The sequence below is a fragment of the Elephas maximus genome, chromosome 23, assembly GCF_024166365.1.
Source record: "Elephas maximus indicus isolate mEleMax1 chromosome 23, mEleMax1 primary haplotype, whole genome shotgun sequence".
Classification (NCBI taxonomy): Eukaryota; Metazoa; Chordata; class Mammalia; order Proboscidea; family Elephantidae; genus Elephas; species Elephas maximus.
The window spans coordinates 4,979,094-5,000,348 of NC_064841.1; the positions used below are offsets into that span (position 1 = coordinate 4,979,094).

The 21,255-nt window shown below is 40.6% G+C and overlaps 1 protein-coding gene across 8 annotated transcripts in view; it reads left to right on the forward strand.

The window, feature by feature from the left end:
- PLCH1 (phospholipase C eta 1) overlaps positions 1–21,255 on the forward strand; it is a 277,526-nt gene that overhangs the window by 252,801 nt on the left and 3,470 nt on the right. For 6 of the 8 annotated variants that reach the window (XM_049867197.1, XM_049867198.1, XM_049867196.1 and 3 more), the window contains exons 15-23: positions 1,625–1,722; positions 5,391–5,570; positions 5,660–5,767; positions 6,803–6,927; positions 11,437–11,521; positions 15,502–15,648; positions 16,087–16,166; positions 18,465–18,524; positions 18,962–19,313. In XM_049867197.1, the coding sequence (XP_049723154.1) occupies positions 1,625–1,722; positions 5,391–5,570; positions 5,660–5,767; positions 6,803–6,927; positions 11,437–11,521; positions 15,502–15,648; positions 16,087–16,166; positions 18,465–18,524; positions 18,962–19,313 (1,235 nt within the window). The remainder of the gene's footprint in view (positions 1–1,624; positions 1,723–5,390; positions 5,571–5,659; positions 5,768–6,802; positions 6,928–11,436; positions 11,522–15,501; positions 15,649–16,086; positions 16,167–18,464; positions 18,525–18,961; positions 19,314–21,255) is intronic. The other 2 variants (XM_049867202.1, XM_049867203.1) reach the window with 1 other exon arrangement.

The window sequence follows — 21,255 nt, forward strand, 5'->3', positions numbered from 1 at the left end:
CCGAGCAATCCGCCTGGCACATCCAAAAACCAAACCCGTTGCTGTCAAATCGATTACGACTCATAGCGACCCTATAGGATAAAGTAGAATTGCCCCATAGAGTTTCCAAGGAGCAGCTGTTGAATTTGAATTGCTGACCTTTTGGTTAACAGCCAAGCTCTTAACCACTGTGAGCTCTTAATAAAAGGTTTCTGTAGCAGTTACCAGGAATAAGGTATATTCAGAGGTGAGAGAGGGACCACATGAACTAGAACACAGGGCTCCTGGAGGAGACTAAGGGAGAAGACAGACACTAAACATATTAGGAGCCAAGGATCTGCAGTCAGCTAGATTATGTTCAAATCCTTGTCCTTCCACTTACCAACTTTAACATGGGGCAAGTTGGACTCCTTATCTGTATCTGTCTCTTAGGGTCATTGTAAGGATTAAAGAAAGGAATTAAACTACTTAACCTGGTGCCTGGCCCAACTAAATACCCATTGCTGTCGAGTCGATTCTGCCTCATAGCGACCCCACAGGACAGAGAACTGCCCCATAGGGTTTCCAAGGAATGGCTGGTGGCTTCAGTTTGCTGTTAGCAGCCAGGCTCTTAACTGCTGTACCAGGGGTCGTGGCCCAATTACAAGTTCTCAGAAATATAGCTGCTGTTTTAACTGCTGTTTATTAATGCCAATAATATTCATGATGAATAAAATACTGTAATTTCAGAACCCAAATTGTGACACATGGTCTGCTGTAGGATGTCATATGGTAACTTTACGTATAACTTTTTGAGGAACTGCCAAACTGTTTTCTGAAGTGGTTGTACCATTTTACATTCTCCACACCCTCACCACTCTTGTTCATGTACTTACTGGCCTTTTGTGTATCTTCTTCCAACAGGATTGTAGTTTTTGAGAGTTACATGTTCCCCTAGGGGAGAAAACTGTATACCTGAGGATCGGTGATAGCTTATGGTAGGGCAGTGGTTTATGGAGGAATTTGAACTGTTTTAAAGAGTAGTAATAGAATTTGTAAGGTAGAGGAGATCCTAGGAGTGGTTCATAGGAGGGAGAGAAAAAAAAAATATTGAAGAGAAAAAAGTATTAATTAAAGTAATGGATGTTTGTTAGAAGAAAGTTGAAGGATATAAAAAAGTATAAAGAAGAAGATAAAAATCACTTGTAATTACACCTATAAAAGATAATCACTATGAAAATTTTGGATTTTCCCAAAATTTTCCAAAATTGAATTTCAGATATACAATTATTGTGATCCACAATGCAAAGTTTCTATACTTTTTTAGTTCAGATTCCCCTGCGTAGGTGGAGTAGTTCCCTGATGAATTTTGTTGTTATCTTCAGTTGGGTAACAGTGGGAGTCATGTCCCCTGCCCCTAGTGGAATTCACAAACAAATGACAAGAGGCTGTGACTCCTGGAAGAGCAGTGAATGAAACGACCCAACTAAGATGTTGAGGGGGAAAGTGCTGAACTGGGACTCGCACTTGGGTTCTGACCTTGGCTTCACTAGGTCCTTGGGCAGGTCACATGATCTTTCTGTTAAATAAGGGAAGTGGACTTACCGAAAGCCCAAACCTCTTTCAGCACTAAGATATCACTGAGTCCTGGGTGTGTACTTCACAGGTTGGGCCGGCGAAGGAAAACTATGAAGCTCTGCCGAGAACTCTCCGATTTGGTGGTGTACACAAACTCGGTGGCAGCCCAGGACATTGTGGAGGATGGTGAGGCCTGAGAGTTTTCTTCTTCTACTTTGGATAGCCATTTGTGATCTTTCTTTGCCAATTGTTGATTAATCTTTTGTTAACCAGATCATCACCACATGTTTCTGGGACTGTGTGGACTCTGACATGAGTCAGGAAACTAACTGCTGGTCCAATGCATAGCTCACACAGAGGATTATTGATCTCTGTATTGTCCTAATTGATGAGAGGGCAGACAAATCTCCTCTGGGGCAGAGGAGGACTTTATTGTTATAAAAAAAAACACAGATATCTTAGAGCTAGGTTTTCCTCCAAAGCTTGAAATGTGGAGACTTGGCCTGGTTTGTTGGCTGCTTCAAGTGTAAATGACCAGAAGAAAGATTAATTGGCTGAAATAACACCTTGGAGAAACTCCATATTTTCTCACTGGAAATGTTGACTTTTTTGAAAATTATTTTATGTAGATTGAAGTTTTAACAAAATGAGGAAAAATTTCAGTAGCATTGACTCATTGTTTTTCATCTATCAGTTGTCATATGTATTTTGTTTGTTTGTCATGGGCTTTTTTCATTAGTTGTGTCTGGGTTTACATCCCTTGAGGACCAGGTGGCCTGTTAGATGTGGAGGCCTGGGTCAATGGGGAAGAGACAATGAGAGTGCACTTGACCCACTTTCCTGATCACAGATTAGTAGGCCCTTACCCACCAATACAGGAGGTCATGCACTCTTTTTAATAGGCAGTTTGAATCCACTAGCCACTCCTTGGAAGCTCTATGGGGCAGTTCTGCTCTGTTCTATAGGGTTGCTATGAGTCAGAATAGACTTGAGGGCAATGGATTTGGTTTTTTGTTTTTGTTTTGTTGGACCATTTAGTTTAGTCTTGGCTAATGCTTGGGGAAGAGAAAGCTGGAAACACATGGAAAACCATCTTAATGACTCAGCTTCCAGGATGTAAATATCAGCAAAGTATTTCTGAGGATGACCTGGATCAGTGGATGTTCCAGAAGTGGATGGTCCCAGTGATGGGGTACTTTTTAGCAATGCCAGTGGGGAGGCTTCTAGGACCTACATGAGGTTGCCACAAGGACCAGGCGAGCTAGGGAGGATAGGGCTCAGCAAATGGGAAGTTCAGCCTTGGGGATGAAGGGGCCTTTCCTCTGTGACTGGTTCTGTCCTTGTCTACACCCCACGGTGTCTCTGCCTGGTTCACAGCCGCCTAAATGGAGTCTGGCATGAAGTATGGAACCTAGAAGAAAGACACTCAGTGAATACTTGAATACACATCAGTGCCTCATGGTTGTTGAAGAAAGAAAACAACATTAGAACTGTATTTGAAATCATCTTAACCAACCCCCCAGTTTCTTGATGAGAAAAGGGCCAAAGCAGGTGAAGCTGGCAGATCCAATAGATGGCAGAGCCAGAAATCCCAACTCCAGCTGTTTTGAAGAGTGTTAATCTTTCCACAAGTTGTGTGGCTTTTCTGTCTCCAAAAAATAGCTTTGAATAGAGCATTATTTGGAGTTCAGTTGTCATGTTTGAGCTGAGACATTCTGACCACAAGTGTTCTTCCCTTGACTCTCCTGCTAGTTGGTATTTTTCCCTTTCTTCTCTTCCCTTCTCATTGCTGTTGCAGTCAGTTATTGGAAGCTTAGAGAAATAAATTATGGTCTTGGGCTTTTCCCCTCTAATTTTAATTACAGTAAACCAGAATCTCCAATTTTCTCAAGTCTTAGTGAAGGGAAAACAACGTTGTCGTCTTTTATGCTTACAAACTTCTAGAATTCTTCCCTCACATCTTTTTTTCCCCTGGTCCACAAGTATATCTTACTCTGCCTACAGGTTTTCTTCCCTCTGGTATTCATTCCTTCTTTCCTTCTACAGATGGTAATAATTATGAAAAAAATAATTTCACATATAAGAACATGAGACACTGGGATTCTCAGCAAGTGAGCAATAGATTCTTAAACTCAGCAACTAGTTTAATGGAGTTAAAGGTGTGTTTGTTTTAGAGTAATATGATTTTCAATAAATTCCTTAGGAAAACATAATGCTATTAGCTTAACGGAAAATAATATTGAATATGATTTAGCTGTTGACCTTCAGCTTTTTTTGTTTTTTAAATGATCCACAAAATGAGGAAAAGATAATGAATGCATGGATTATTCTAATACAGAGCAACTCAACCCTAGTAATGTACTAATTGATATGGGTCCAATTAGCAAGGTCATCTTAATGATAATGTGATGTGTTTATGTGGAGAGGCAGGAAAACAATGGTATTGATTACAATGCTAGTCCATCTGAATTTGACTTTTTAGACTCCGTTTTCTCCTGTCATGCTCAAAGTACTCATCAAAATCTGGAAGTAAAATCATTTTCAGTGTGCTTGAGATATATAAAAATGTTAATAAAGTGCATCAAAATATACTAATTTTTTTTTAAGGGAAGAGTCTATACGAGAGAAATCATCAGGTTAAAAACTGTAATTCTGTAGTTCCTTTGCCACCCACTTGTGTTTACGACTGTTCCAAGGTCTAGCTCTGGAGTGTCACTGTCAGTCTGTTGGCCAGTGTTTAACAAGGATGTACCACCTGAGGACAACAGGGGCTTAGCAGCCCGTGTGTGTGTTACTGAACATGTTGTGTCTAGATACGATTCAGGCTCAGTCGCTCAGTCAGGGTTCAGATACACTCAGCTTGTTACAGTGTATATTAGAAAGAGAATGAAGCAAGTTTGGGTCTTCCCCTGGGCTTTCGTAGCCTCTTCTAGCATGTTCAGAGGACATGTGAATGGTGGTTTGGGGATGGGATGGGGGTGTTAGTTGGAAAGGCAGTGGCGGTGGAGCACTGGAGGTAGAATAGGAGAAAAGGGTAGAATATTAAATGTTTGGTTGTTCACTCCGTCGTGAGCCCCATACTTGTAGCTTTCTTGGCTCTGGATTGACCCATCATAATGATCCAAGCAGAAACTTTAGAACATGTTTCCTGTTCTTTTACCTCCATTTATTTGTTTATTTGCATTGTTTCCAAGCCTTGCTAGGTGAGTGGCTATCCTTGTTTCTGATACTTTATCTCTTTTAATGCTCTTTGGAAGTGTTTTTCGTCCCTTATTATTCCTTTCTCTCAACCAGGTTCCATAATCCTGTTTAAATCAACTCTAAAACTCAAGTTTCTTTTTTAAAATTGGTCTTTTTTCTTTATTTTCTTGGATCCTGATCCTGACTGCTATCAGCTAATATGTATTTCATATGAATGCTTTCAATGTGTGTGTCGTCTTATTGTCTACCAGGAATAAGTCATGTAGATTGCTTTATTCATCTATGGTTGTCTTTCTCCTTGCCAAAGATATCTGGTTGAGTAATACATCTAGAAAAGAATTCTACCTGTCATCATTCATACTAACCAGATAGACATAAATTAACGGGGTGACTGAATTCTTGGGAAAACACAGGACCCAGAAATAGGCAGGAAACTTAGCAAGATGTACAGCTCTGGTTTTACTCTAAAGTGGCGCACGGTTCATAAGAGTGGGGTTGGTTGGGTGTGCCTCAGTTAGGAACCGCTTCTGCCCTGGCTGAATTCATTCTTTCACTGCTTGTACTCTTGGTATGTTCTGACATTGTGGTGTTAGTCCCCAGGTTTTCTTTGCTGTCGCTCTCACTTTTCATTTTTCTGTATTAAAAACTGCTAGGAACCACAGGAAATGTATTATCCTTCAGCGAAACAAGAGCGCATCAGGTGGTTCAGCAGAAATCCGAACAGTTCATGATTTATAACCAAAAGCAGCTCACAAGGATTTACCCCTCTGCCTACCGGATTGACTCCAGCAACTTCAACCCCCTGCCCTACTGGAACGCAGGTTGTCAGCTAGGTGTGTATGCCTTGGGAAGGAACTTTCTCTGGATACCCTGGCTGTCACTGCCATCTTGCCTAATTCTCTCAAACTTTCCACTTACACAGTGGCACTGAACTACCAGTCCGAAGGGCGAATGATGCAGTTAAATCGAGCCAAATTCAAGGCAAACGGCAATTGTGGCTACGTCCTCAAACCTCAACAAATGTGCAAAGGTATGTAGGAATTTCACAGTCATAGCTCTGAATGCAGGTGACCTGTATTAAAAAGAGCTCTCTGGGTGTTGTGATGCCCCAGTGTTTTACAACGTGTGTGTGTGTGTTTTTTTTTTTTTAAAGGATAGGTTAAATTGTTGGAGTATAAATTAGAACTCTTGTTATAGCTATGTAATATTTGGGTGGCATGATGTTTAGCATGTTTTCTATGAAGTTTTGTATGTCAGGAGGGACACAGAGAGGAATGGGTTGTCACCTGAAATCCAGTGTCCTTGCATGACCTTCATTGGGCATTACGTATAAATTGGACTGCCTTCTAAGGTCTGAGCCCTGGCTTTCCGAAACTTTAGGTGGGTGTGTGAGTCTGAGACTGCTGGCAAAATTTAAAAACCCCTTGGAACAATTTTATGAAGTCCCTTTAGTCAGCGGAGTCCAATTACAGAACAGTGCTAGCAAAAAAGAAAGCATAATGATATGTTAAATCAAAAGAACGCTTTCTTTTGGTTCTGCTCATTAAAATTCTTTTTAAGTTATCCAAATTAAATTTCTAAACAATTTAGGTGAAGATGTGTTGACAGATGTGCCTTCTGGATTTTATGCTTTGTATGTTTTCTTGCTGTGCTGTTTACTGAATTTCAGACCTTCTTACTGTTTCTCATGTTTGCTCTACGCCTGAGATTGTTTAGGTTAGGGAATTATTTAATCTGATGCACCTCCTCCCTGACTTTATACTATTGGCATTCAAATAAAATGCTCCCCTTCCCACACGCAGTGGTTGGTAATTGCATTGCAGACACTTGGCTTTCAACTGGACCATTCATCTGGCCATTGAGGGCACAGATTCCACAGCTATGGAAATACCAGCTGTTGCTGCCTTCAGGGTAAAGCCTCACTGAGAGTAGCGACAATTTCCCTGCTCTAAGACACACTGTAGTCATTTAGCATTTGTTGTTTCTTTGTTCTACAAGCTTGAACTGTGTGTGTTTCCCCCACACTGCCAACCTTCGATTTCAACCTCTGTCTTACTTGGCTTAGGTACTTTCAACCCTTTTTCTGGTGACCCACTTCCTGCCAACCCCAAAAAACAACTCATCCTGAAAGTAATCAGTGGCCAGCAGCTCCCCAAACCTCCAGATTCCATGTTTGGAGACCGAGGCGAGGTAAGCCACATATGACTGCATGGTTGATTACATGCTAGTTTTGTTGTATTTATATTTCATGATTCTTCAGGGTTCTCTCTGTGTATATGTGTGTAAGCGCTCAGAAAACTGTTCAGCAATGACCATTGCCCTCATGTCATGAGCTATTAACTGACTTGGTGAGTCAGACACGGTTCCTTCTGGAGGGTATCGTCTAGTTGGGAGGTTTGAGGGCACACAATTCAGTTCACAGTACAAGACTGACACTTGCAGTGCTGCAACTAGGGTGCAAAATCCAATTTTAGTTTTGATAAAAACATTGCCTAAGAGTATGTCTTACCCTCTCACTCACGTTCCTTGACCTCCTCATCTCCTGGGACTTTCATCTTAGCTGCACATGAGGTACCTGCTCCCAGGCAACAGGCTGATAATTGCCATCACCTGCCACACTGCAGTAGTGTGGTTTTAAGATGTCTCCCTCTTTCTTTCTTTCTAGAACTTTCATTCTGATATTCCCATCCATCTGGTCTTGGCCTTCTTGGCCTCCGTTTTTTCCCTGTGTGTAAGCTTCTGTTGGACTCATTTCCTTGCTCTCAGAAATGGTGCATTGTTTCATACTTGGCCTGCCACTCTCACCTCTTTGAAACCATCATTTCTGGATCTTGAGTGTTGATGGAGGAAACGACACAGCTTTGCAGTTGGGTGCCACCATAAACACTTCCTCTTGAATTTCAATTGTTCTGCCATCCCAGCTTCATCTGTTCAGCCCTCTATCCCATTCTCTACAGTGGGTATTTCCAACCTTCTCTCTCCTCAAACATTTATTCTTATCACTTGCCTTCTCATCTTCAACAGATGGCACCATGTCCAACTCGGCAGAGGGTAGGGGCTTCAGATGGGACTGTTTCTTCTGTCTTTATCACACCAGCCTAATCTAAGCCACCATTGTCTCTTGTCAGTTCTGCTGCAGTAGCCTCCTAACTAAGGAGCCCTGATGGCCCAAATAGTAAAGCAGTTTGGCAGCTAACTGAAAGGTTGGTGGTTCAAACCCACCAGTGGGAGAAAGACGTTGTTGTCTGCTTCCATAAAGCCTAGGAAGCTGAATGGGGCAGTTCTCCTCTGTTACATGGAGTTGCTACAAGTCGAAATCAACTTGAAGATACTAAAAACACCAACAGCCTCTTAACTAGGCTCTCTGCTCCTATTATTGCCCTTACATTCTGTTCTTCTGTCAACAGCAAGAATAATTGTTTTGGCAGTTTTAAAATATTGATCTTTTCTTTCCTGTTTTTCTCTTTTTGTCTGTAGAAAAGAAGACTATCTTCCTATATTTCCCTCCACACGTTTTATTTTGACAATTTTTAAACCTAAGAAAAGTTGTAAGAATGGTACAGGAAATACCATATCCTCATCACTTAAATTTACCAGTTGTTAACATTTTGTTTTATTTCTCTCTCTCTCTCTGTCTCAGGTATGTATGCATGCATATATATGTGTATATATTCGAGCCCTGGTGGTGCAATGGTTAAGAATTTGGCTGCTAACCAAAAAGGCCTGCAGTTCAAGTTCACTAGCTACTGCTTGGAAACCCTATGGGGGTAGTTCTACTCTGTTGTGTAGGTTTGCTATGAGTTGGAATCGACTTGATGGCAATGGGTTTGGTTTATCTATATACATTATATTTTATTTACTGTTGTTTGCAGAGACATTTGAAAGTGAATTATTGACACCATGACACTTGACCCCTAAATACCTCAGCATTCATCTTAAAAACAAGGACGTTCTCCTTTATAACCACAATATAATCATTATACCCATGAAATTTAACATTCATACAATAAAATTATCTAATATATATCTGTAGTCAATTTTCCCAAGTTTGTCCTTGTGGCTTCTTTTTTTTTTTTTTTTTTGGATTTAGGATTCAATCAAGGATCTCGCGTTGTTTTTAGATGTCATGCTTCTTTGGTCTTTTAAAATCTGGAATAATTCTCCAACCTTCTTCTTTTGTTCTTTGAGACATTGACATTTGTTTAGAGTAAAAGCCAGTTATTTTCCAGAATGCCTTTCAGTTTGAGTTGACCTTATTGTTTCTTCATGGTTAGATTCAGAATAAACACAGTGTATCGCTTGATGTTATTTTGTGCCATGATGGATCATGTTACTTGGTTAAGGGAGAGTCTACCAGGTGGCTTTCATTGTGTATCTTGTAATTAATGCCTAGCCTATGAAGTTAGAGTAACGTTTACATGTGTGAGGGAGTGCGCATAAGTTTCTTATGTAATCCGGTGTCTCTCTTTAGCAATTAAAATAAAACTAAATTTCCTGACCTTGACTTACAAGGTTCTGTCTCAGGGAAGTTTCACCTTTTTTGAGTCACGGAACCTTTTCGTATCTGTTGAGACCTATGGATGAACCTCATTTCAAAATAATGTTTTTAAATGTATAAAATAAAATAGGTAGGGTTACACAGGAAACCAAGTTTATTGAAATTTAGATTATCAAAATATATAAAAAACAAATCATAGCATATAGATATGTGTGTCCTTATTAAGGCAATAAATAGCAAGGTCTAGTTGCAGATCTAATGATTACCGTAATTTTGAAGTTGTGTGAGTATAAGTGACACATTGAGATGTTTGCAACAACTATAATGTGACATGAAAACATATATGATTTCTGTTGGACACAATATTACAGGCACTACTAATAGGACTGTGGTGTGTTTTAGTCAGAGGATAGTGAAAATAAAGATATAGTTTTCCCCCATCCAGGATCAAAGACCCCCTGACTTTTCAACCCATGCTCCCTGGCATTGCTCACATCTCTGAGAATGGCATCATTTTTTCCCACTCACTCCCAATCAGAAAACTGCTTGTCATCCTTATTTCTCACTTTCTTTGCTTCCCACATCTAATCAGTCACCATCTCCTGGGACTTCTACCTCCCAGTCTTTCTCTGTTCTTGCTGCTTCTATCCAATTTCATTTCTCTTCCTTCTCCCCTGGCTCACAATATGATGAGGTAGACACTGTTTTCTCAGTTGTTCAGCTGAGGAAGCTGAAGCACAGGGCTTTACACCACACGCCCAAGGTCAGCAGAGGAGCCAAGTTTTGAAACAGGAAGTCTCTCTTCAAGCCTGTAGTCTTCTCAAATCTCCATAAGAACAGAAATCGTTATTTATTACCTGCCCAAAATATTTCAGACCCCTATTTCTTTTTTTTTTTTAATGGTTCAGTTTTACAACAGGATTCTCTTCAAAAGAAAAAATTTGGGGTATGATATAGTTGATTGGGACCCCTGATGGCACAGTGGTTAAGAGCTCGGCTGTTAACCAAAAGGTCGGCAGTTTGAATCCACCAGCTGCTCCTTGGAAACCCTACGGGGCAATTCTACTCTGTCCTGTAGGATCACTATGACAAGTCAAAACTAACTCATTGACAATGGGATTTATAGTTAATTGAAAATGAATAAATTTAACTATGGTTTATCTGGTAAATAACAAATAGTAGACGTAAAATTCTAATATCCAGTTATTGGTGTAAACATGTTCTTCTATCATCCCCCTCTCTCTTACCCCTCAAGCTGCCACCCCCAAAACTCTATGCCCTCTTCACTCTCCAAGCTTGTAAATATATTTCCTCAGCCTTCTTGCCTTTTTTCCCTTTAGACTTTGTTGGATCAGCTCTTTCTGGGTTCTTTCATTTGTTTTCCTTCATTGCTCATTACCCAGAGCTTATACCACAAAGGAAAGCTTCAGATGATAACAAGGCAGGATCCCTCCCCTTGGAGGAGAAAGGATGGAAGGGAAATCAAAACGTATGAGTAAATTAATCAAAGTATAAGTTATAGTATAGTATATGGTCAATTTAATTGCATTAAAGTGTACAAATCCAAAGTACGTAGCTTGGTTGACCATTATGCCACCAGATCAAGACAGAACGTATCAAGGTTCCCTTGTCCACCCTGCCAGTCAGCATCCCCACCACTTAATCTCTGGCCCTATCACAACAGATTAATTTTGTCTGTTCTCAGTCTTTGTATAAAGGAACTCTTATGTGTTCTTTTATGTTTGGCTTCTTTTGTTCAACGTTATGCCTATTTAGCAGAAGTTTCTTCTTTTTCATTGCTGCGTACTAGTTCGTTAAATGAGTATTCCACGTTATTCATCCTACTCATGATGGATATTTAGGTTGTTTCCAGTTTTTAACTATAGAGCTGCTCTGAGCATTTGTGCATGGTCAAAAGCTCTCATTTCTATTAGCTCTGTGCCCAGGAATGAAATTGTAGGTTTACTGAGTAAAGTTTGTGTAGCATTAGTAAATATTGGCATACAAAAGTTTATTTTTTTTTCATTCCTGTCCCTCATTTCTGTATTTGCCGCACCTAGTAGAGTTTCTCTTTCTTAGTAAGCCGTTAATAAAATCGATTGCTAGTGAAATCTGGACACCTTGGCCAGTATGCTCAAATTAATTCACATGAGTATAGAAATGTAATCACTGGCAACAATGCTTTCTCTTTATTTATACAGATCATTGACCCCTTTGTTGAAGTTGAAATTATTGGATTGCCTGTAGATTGTTGTAAAGATCAAACTCGTGTGGTGGATGACAATGGTAAGGTGATATAATCTATGTTCACTTTTAATCAGGGTGCTGTAGGAATAGACTATCACTGAATAAGAAAGGTATCTATTCACTAGAGAAACGAACCACTAAAATCCAAAAATGCCATCTGAATTTGTGCTGAGGTCTTCTCAACATGTAACACTAAGCAGACGTGTGATTGATGCTTGGTATATTCTGACAAATGTGGTAACTTTGATCTCAAGACTTCCTTTTGAAGCAAAAATTCTTTCTAATGAATAGAATCAAAGACATTTTTAAAGGGCTGAATTAAAAATTCGTTTAGTACCAATGTCTATGAGTGGTCACCAGGGGCAGGTGGGAGGGAGGGAAAAGAAGGACTCATGGCTTAGGGGATACTGAGCTTCTGCTAAGGGTGATGAAAAAACCTGGAAACAGACGGTGGTAATGGTTGAAGGACGTGGTGACCATAGCTAGGTCACTGAGCTGTACACGCGAAGGATGTTGAAACGCTGGGTCATTTGTCACCTATATATTTACCACAATAAAAAAAAAACAAAGCAAACAAAAGATTTCACTTAGGAAAATGCCTCTATTATGTGTATTTTTATATTGTTTCTTTATGGCATGATCCCTCAAAGCTTTAACTCATGAAGCCTGAATGTCCTGCTGATGTCTTAGTTCTTCTGGAGCACGTAAAAGTCTTTGGGCAAGCTCAGTATGCTGTGCCAAGGCCACTTCTCGAATATGTACGTGGAGTGTACACTTAAGTGCAGAACATTTCATTGTGCTCACGAGGGACCTGTACATAGACCAAGAGGCAGTCATTTGAACAGAACACTGGGAAACTGCGTGGTTGAAAATCAGGAAGGGTGTGCATCAGGGCTGTATCCTTTCACCATACCTACTCAGTCTGTATGCTGAGCAAATAATCCGAGAAGCTGGACTATATGAAGAAGAATGTGGCATCAGGATTGGAGGAAGACTCATTAACAACCCACGTTATGCAGACGACAACAACCTTGCTTGCTGAAAGCAAAGAGGACTTGAAGCACTTACTGATAAAAATCAAAGACTACAGACTTCTGTACGGATTATACCTCGACATAATGTAAAAATCCTCACAACTGGACCAATGAGCAACATCACCATAAACAGAGAAAAGATTGACCTTGTCAAGGATTTCACTTTACTTAGATTAACAATCAATGTGTATGTAAGCAGTAGTAAAGAAATCAAATGACGTAATGCATTGGGCAAATCTGCTGCAAGAGACCTCTTCAAAGTGTTGAAAAGCAAAATATCACTTTGAGGACTGAGGTGCACCAACCCAAGCCATATTTTCAGTCGCCTCATGTGCATGCAAAGCTGAACAATGGATAAGGAAGACCAAAGAAGACCTGATGCTCTTATATCACGGTGTAAGCGGAGAACATTGACTATGCCATGGGCTGCCAGAAGGGTGAGCAAATCTGTCTTGGAAGAAGTGCAGCCAGAATGCTCCTTAGAAGCAAGGATGGCAAGACTTCATCTCACATACTTTGGACATGTTAACAGGAAGGATCAGTGCCTGGAGAAACACACCATGATAAAGTAGAGGGTCAGTGAAAAAGAAGACCCTCAATGAGGTGGATTGACACAGTGGCTGCAATTATGGGCTCAAGCATAGCGACGTAGAACTTGTCTACGTACAAGTTCTGCACGGGCACAATTAATCATAACACTTGTGAGGATGGCGCAGGACTGGGCAGTGTTTCGTCCTGTTGTACACATGGCCACTATGAGTCGGAACTAACTTGCCAGCACCTGACAACAACAGTGGATGACCAACATTCTCCTTCTTACTGTATTTTGCCCTAGCGTAAAGAAACATTTCTTTCCCTAAAACCTCATGTCTCTTTCTTGGTAATTGTCTAAAATGGTATTTATTAGTTTTTCATACATTTCACAAATGTTATTACACACATACTGTTCTCAGTCTGTAGTCATTAATACTCTGAAATAAATGTAAACCACAGTCCTCAAAATGTTTGAGAAATTAAGGATTTGTAGAGACTTTCTGGGAAATGTTGGTTCTGTGATAGATTTCTCAACTCCTGTGGGAGACCTGGGGTCATTTCTCAGCCATGCACCCATGACCAGCCACCTGCCTGGCAGTGGAGGCTTGTGTGTTTCTATAATGCCAAACAGGCTTCAGCAGAGCTCCCAGGAAAGATGGGCTAGGAAGAAGGGCCTGGCGATCTGCTTCTGAAAATCAGCCAACGAAACCTTACGAATCACAACGGTTCAATCCGCAGACGATCATGGGGACGGCTCAGGACCAGACAGTGTCTCGTCACCGTGAGTCGGGAGCTGACTCCGCGGCAACAGAGAGACCACCAGAGATGTTTTTTACCAAGTGTTGGTTGAATGGAAGGAATTTGGGGCTTCAAGAGTAGAACAAACTTATTATGAAAATAACATGTTTAAAGAAACGGTCTTTTATTGTCTTTACTCATCAAAGCTCAATAGAATCTTTTTTTTTTTTTAATCTCAGAAATAATTGAGGGGTCTTCACCAAGTCAATAGAAAGACAGATCTCTTCTACTGTTCAGTAGGGGACGTCTCAGTGATTTTCAGTCCGTGACTATCTCGTTAGCCTGAAGCTTTTTATGGAGTTAGGTGGTGATGCTATTTGAAAGTATTCATATAATGAAGCTTCATTTTTTAGAAAAGAAATCCAGACGTGTATATACTACTTGAATTTTTATCAGATTATATGATTTTTTATCCAATAGGTTTTTATATCACGTAAATATATTTTTGCCTTATCATATTGGAAATGCTGGTGGTGTAGAGGTTAAGTGCTACAGCTGCCAACCAAAGGGTTGGCAGTTCGAATCCACCAGGCGCTCCTTGGAAGCTCTGTGGGGCAGTTCTACTCTGTCCTATAGGGTTACTATGAGTCGGAATCGACTCGATGGCACTGGGTTTGGGTTTTTTTTTGGTAGTATTTGAGTGGAATTAGATCTCCTTTCTGTTCATTTTCAATAAAACAATAGCTATGAAAAATACACCATCTTTCCTTTATTAAGGTCTTGCGTCCCGAGAAGCCACCAAGAGTCTACAGTGCACGGTCTCATTTTACTCTGTCACAAGTTGTGTGATCTTAGGCATGTTATTTTCTCTCAACATCATCAATTTTCTCAACTATAAAATGAGTTATACTTACATTTTCTACTTTAAAAAAAACAACAAGGAACATAGGTTTCTTGTGTAATTTTAGAAAGTGATATATTTTTGAAAGTCAGTAGTATGTATTTTCTCTTATTTAAAAAAACAAAACTTGCCTTCGAGTCGATTCTGACTCATGGTGGCCCTACAGGACAGGGTAGAACAGCCACATAGGACTTCCAAGGAGTCCCTGGTGGATTTCAACTGCCAAAATTTTGGTTAGCAGCCAAGTTCTTAACCACCACACCACCAGGGCTCCTTCTCTTAGAGCAATAAAAAGACAAAAACAACAGCAACCCTGCCCTGACACCTTCAGAGGTCTGCTATAGAAATAAAATAGGATGACATGGGTGCATAGCGTTGAAACCTGCAAAGCACCAGTATTACAACAGCAGGACCCTCAGGGGGCAAGAAGGGTGATGGTATGGGGAGGGGCAGCATTCTTCATTGTTTCTGCTAAAAGGGTGACCTTGGATCACTACTGTAGGTAGTTCTTGAGCTCATTGAAGCACACCAAGTATTGCCTTAAAGTGCTTTCTCTACAATGCAAGTTGGCATCAAAGATTAATAGAATCGATGTGATAATTTACAGGCAATTTTCTTACCAATTATTTCCAAGCAACTGGGTAAATTCTGAGGCTTTATTTCAGGATGACATCCTGGAGCCTGTCAGTCATCTTCCCGAGTTTAATAACCATCGCAAGCAATTTTCACTGTCTGCTGTGCAGATGTGGCTGCCGACTCATTTTTAGCCCAGCCCTTTCATTTTCTCATTTGTCTCTTCCAATATCTCCGAGGATTTAACCCTGTGTGGGAGGAAACGCTGACATTTACAGTACACATGCCCGAAATAGCTTTGGTTCGCTTCCTTGTGTGGGATCATGATCCCATTGGCCGAGACTTCGTTGGACAAAGAACTGTGACCTTCAGCAGCTTAGTACCTGGTAGGTATGGGCTGGCTTTTCCTTCTAAACTGACCATTCCTTTTTCTCTGGAGGATATATGAAATATGTGATATACATCATATATTGCATATATGATATATAAAATACATATTACAGTGAAACCTGTGAGAGCTGGACCTCAGTGAGACTACCTTGTTTTTCCAGGTCTAGCAAGTTTTCTGCCTTTGACAGCGTGTAGTCTTACAGCTTTCCTATTGCTCATTTTAGTGGAAAATATTTGAATTTTCCTTCTCTGGCAGGTTTCTGCCTTACACAGCTTCCAACTTTTGAAGGTTTTACTATATATGATGATATGAACATTGATGTGCTTTGTAAAAGTAAAGAACAAGGTGAAGTCAGGTACTTAATTCCCTGGCACCATGGGAAGACCAAATGCAAGCTCAACTAAAAGGAAACTACTTTCTCTACTTTTATCAGGCTACCGACATGTCTATTTGGAAGGACTGACAGAAGCATCTATATTTGTCCACATAACAATCAATGAAATCCTTGGAAAGGTGAGAAAGATCATTGGGCTGAGAGCCACATACAACAGTAACGAGGTCTTCAACAAAGGTTTTTTGTTGACTAATTGTGTAAAAGGAATGTGCATCTTGACCAGCTATTCTCTGACAGGAATGTGTACGGAAGCCCAGCACGTCCAGTCAGGGCCTGGTACATGTGGATTCCTCTCAGTTCAGGGGTGTGCATTCATTCCTTCCATGTAGAGACCTATCTGGGGTGGAGGATAGGGCCCCTAGGTGGAGGAAATTGTTATCCTCTCAGGCAATCATTTCTTTGCCTAAACAATGAAAAAAAAATGAAGATACAACTAAATGTTGAGTTTTATTTTATTCCTTAAAAAGCCCTGGCTGGCTCCGGCAGAAAATGTGATATTCAGATATTTGATAGTTACCTTACTAACCGGCTGCAGTCCCACTTAGTTCTAGGTAGGATGTATCCATCTGGGGCCATTGTTTTTAACTGAATTCTAAAAATTTGTGAATGAATTTAAAGTCACTGTGTAGGACTTATGGAGCCCTGGTGGTGCACTGGTCAAGACCTATAGCTGCTAGTCAGAAAGTCAGCAGTTCAAATCCATCATCTGCTCCTTAGAATCCCTACAGGGCAGTTCCACTCTGTCCTGTACGGTTGCTATGAGTCGGAATCGACTTGATGGCAATGCGTTTGGTTTTTTGTTATATAGGACTTACAAAGGAGCCCTGGTAGCGCAATGGTTAAGCACCCATCTGGTAAACAAAAGATTGACAGTTGGAACCCACCTAGTGGCTCCGAGGGAGAAAAGACCTGGCAATCTGCTTCTATAAAGATTACAGCCTAGGAAACCCTATGGGGCAGTTCTACTCTGTCACATAGTGTCCCTTTGAGTTGGAATCAGCTTGACGGCACACAACAACAACATAGGATTCACAAGAAGGAGACCTCAAAAATGCATTCCAGCTCTCTGGATGCTGTTCTCTTCACCACAGAGCTCACTGAGGCTTACAGAGCAGTAGGCTGACCTCCAGTCCTATCAAGTAACTAGGGATTTGGCTGCTGGAATGAATTTTCTGGACCAAGTGTGCTTCGCCAGGACTGTAAGAACATTGAATAGAGCCTAAGAGTTTGCTTTACCAGAAAGCCTGGTAGCCTGCAGCTTCTGCTCCAGAGGCATATACATTCTCTGCCTCGACTTCCTCCTGTGTTCCGACTCATGGCTACCCCACGTGCTTCGGAGTTGAACTGTGCTCCCCAGGGCTTTCAATGGCTGATTTTTTGTAAATAAACCACAAGGCCTTTCTTCTGAGGTGCCTCTTGGTGTACTTGAACCTCCAACATTTCTGTTAGCGGGTGACTGCTTTAACTGTTTACACCACTCCAAGACTTCTTCTCATCTGTAAATATGGGGTCAAAAGAGTAGCTACCTTATAATTAAGTGTATATTTTTTTTATGTATATATAAAGTGTTTGAAAACTGCCTGGCAGATAATAAATATTAAAAAATGTTGGCTAATATTAGCATTATTATTACAACAACCTAATTGATAGGAATGGGACCAGTTCACCCTGAGCTTGGAGACATACATTTATCCCCACATCAGTCCACAGAGGGGTGCTAAGGAATTCCAGTTTCTAAGAGAGGGGAAGTTTTATCACAACTCTCTGTGTTTAGTCCTGGGTTTCTGTTTGTGCTGCCTGTTGGGATCTTTCCCCTGGCCTAAAAACACGTGAATGTAAACAATTCCTTGAGTTTCTAGGAATGTAGCTTAACTATGTAGTATCTTTAAACCCGTTGCCATCGAGTCAATTCCGACCCGTAGCAACCCTATAGGACAGAGTGGAACTGCCTCCTGGGTTTTCAAGGAGCAGTTGGTGGATTAAAACTGCTGACGTTTTGGTTAGCAGCCGAGTCCTTAACCACTGCGCCACCAGGGCTCTGTAGTATCTCTAGCGTTTATCATAGTTGAGGGAAACAATAGAATTCAGAATTTTTTGAAAACTTGGACCAGAAAAAAAATTAAAATTTGCAAAAGAAAGCTTTCCATAGAACTTCTGTTCTCTCTCCTAAATAAATGCTCATTTATAAGTCATATTATTTATTATTCCCAAGGTGCGCTTGGGTTGGGACGAATACAGCGCAACATGGTGGTGTTGATTTGAACAATGAATGAGCGTAGGACTAAATATCATCACCACACCTGGGAGAAAGGGTTTCTAGAAGCCTATGCTTTTTTTTTCTTTTGTTTTTCTTGTGTCACCTTCTTGGATGAGCTCAATTTGTGCTTGTTGTGTTTTTGTTCTTGTTTTCCGTGCAGTGGAGCCCTTTAATACTCAACCCCAGTTACACGATATTGCACTTTCTAGGAACGACGAAGGTAGTTTCTTGGCACGGTCTTTTGTTCTTGTTGGCACATTAAAAAAAAAGTGGTTATGGCAGCATGCTTTCTCATATCACTCCATTTTCCTGCTTACCACTTTGAAACGTGCTTCTGTTGCTTTGAGGTGGCCGACGTTTTGTAGTGCTCTGTTCGCTGTGGAAACTTTCCTACCACTTTCTTGTGTTTGGGTCGAAAACTTCTGAGAAAGCTTGGTTGTGGTAATGGAGGGCTGCTTTCCTCCCAAAGTCAAGTCCATAAGACGTGCATGACATTTTGAGTACACGCTGTGAGCTGCTTGTTTTCTTGGTTTGAATATACGTCGATGGCAGTGTGGTTTTGTTTTGTATTCGTTTTTCATGGAGTTGTCATTTAGAATGCAGGTTTGTCACACAACGTCATTTGTTTAACTTGTGGTGGTTTCTTTGTGTCTTCAGAACAGACAGCTCCAAGGGCTGAAGGGACTGTTCAATAAGAATCCCAGGCACACTTCAGAGAACAATTCCCATTATGTCCGCAAGCGGTCAATCGGAGACAGAATTCTGCGACGCACAGCCAGTGCCCCAACCAAAGGCAGGAAAAAGAGCAAAATGGGCTCCCAAGAAATGGTAGAGATAAAGGATTCCGTGTCTGAGGCCACGAGAGATCAAGACGGCGTCCTGAGGAGGACCACACGAAGTCTGCAAGTTCGCCCTGTCTCTATGCCGGTTGACAAAAGTCTTCTAGGAGCGCTGTCGCTGCCTGTATCTGAGACAGCAAAAGACTGTGAAGGCAAAGAAAACTCTCTGGGTAAGATGCTTTAAGTTTCTCTAAGAATAAACTTTTCTAGTCTGCATTTAAGTCCCTGATTAGCATTATGACATGGTTGACATTTTGTAGTCAAAGTAAAATACACCCAAACTCATCTTTAATATTATCTTTAGGACCCAAAGCTTCTAAACATTGAGATGGGGGCTGGCAGTAGAAGAGCTATATGCTGGTCACCTAAGGCCTTAAAATAGCCCTGACATCTGAAATTGACAGTAAGAGATAGGGGAAACCATCGGCTATGATGGTTTGGAGCATGTGGGTCTACGAGGCAGGAAACGGGATGGTGACATCTGCAGAACATGAGTAGAGATCTTGGTTTTCCAAGTGGGGACCATATGTATTGATCGTCCTGAGGTTGAATGTAGTTGTATTTCTTTTCCACGATTGGGAATGTTTATGGAGGAAGAAGAAAAGTCTAGACGTTAAAAGCAAATCACCTTCTTCACTGGAAAAATCCTAGCTTCTTCAAGAGACAGCTCAGGGGGTAACGGCTGAAGGCCGTACTTGTCTCATCGCTGGATGTTTGCAGGGAAGGGGTCACGTGTGTGGCTCCACAGGCCTAGGGACCATACTTAGCATGAGCACAATGCCTGGCTTATACCAGGAACTCAGTGAGAGTGGCGACCACTTTGCCATGAACCAAGGAGAACTCTTACACTGACAGACCCCCACCCCAGCTTTCTAGGTAATTTCAGCACCAAAACTGTGTCCATTTGATATCTCTGGAACAAATAGGCTTTAACGAAATCAGAATCATCTCAAGTAGAATGTGACACCTGTTACCGTTAGCAAAATTCTCCTTTTATCAGACGGTCTAGTTTTAATGATCTGTTTTCTCACAAACACCATTTGCGTTGTATTGATTTTTGCTGTCGGGTAGTCTAGGGAGAAAAGCCAGTTATTGAGTAGTTGGTTTGAAGAAGCAGAAGGGATTTTAAAAGTTTAAAATTCTGCTAAGACCTGTGTCAGAGAAGAGGTGAAATAGGTGCTTTAAAATTTGTTGTACAGCCCCCATCTTTGGGGAAAATAAAGCTACATTCGATAGGAACTGGTAAGAATTAACCCTGCTAATGCCAGAGTTAAGATGTTAATGCCACCAGTCTGAGTGAGAAAGTGTTATTGAGGCAGTATCTCCTTCCCTCCCTTTTTACAACAGTTGTATAAATTAGTCACACACACATATATAACTTACGGTAAATATGGAACAATATATAGCCATGTAAGAATTCAAATACTATTATAGACAAAAATATGTAATTATTGAATATTAAGTGGAGAAAAGCAGACTGTAGTTCTGTACCTCTGCAAAAGCTCACAGTGCCTGCCTCTGAATGCCAAATCCTAACCCAAACCCAAACCCATTGCTGTCGAGTTGCTTCTGACTCACAGGGATATTTAATTTTTTTCTTTATAGTTATTTGTATTTTCTACGTTTTTTTAAGGTGAACATTTTTTTTTCTAGTTAGGAGAACATTTAAAAAGAAGTTTAAAAATTGTCTTTTTGTGCATCTAAAACCATTAAGAGACTATTAACGAATAACCTGTCAAGAGTAACTGAACACCTCGTTGTCTTAGCACTATCCTAAGCATAATGGGAGTGCCCAAAATTACCATGAATTGTGTATTTTTGTGGCTTCCTTATTGTGCCTGACATCTTACTGCCAGTTGGGGGAGAATGTATGTGGTATTTATTCATTCGAAAACAAAAATGCGGTTATAAAAATTGATAATCATAGAATTACTTTTTTAAGTCAACAGGTATCTGTACATTTTAATACATTTATTGGACCTTCTAATTTGTTTTAGAAATTAATTGGTTAAGTTAGATCTTTGCCAAAATGTCTTTAAAAATGATAATAATTGTGATATGGGTTAATGTGTGTATGCTTTGAAAGCTTATAGTATCTCATTTGCAGGTATC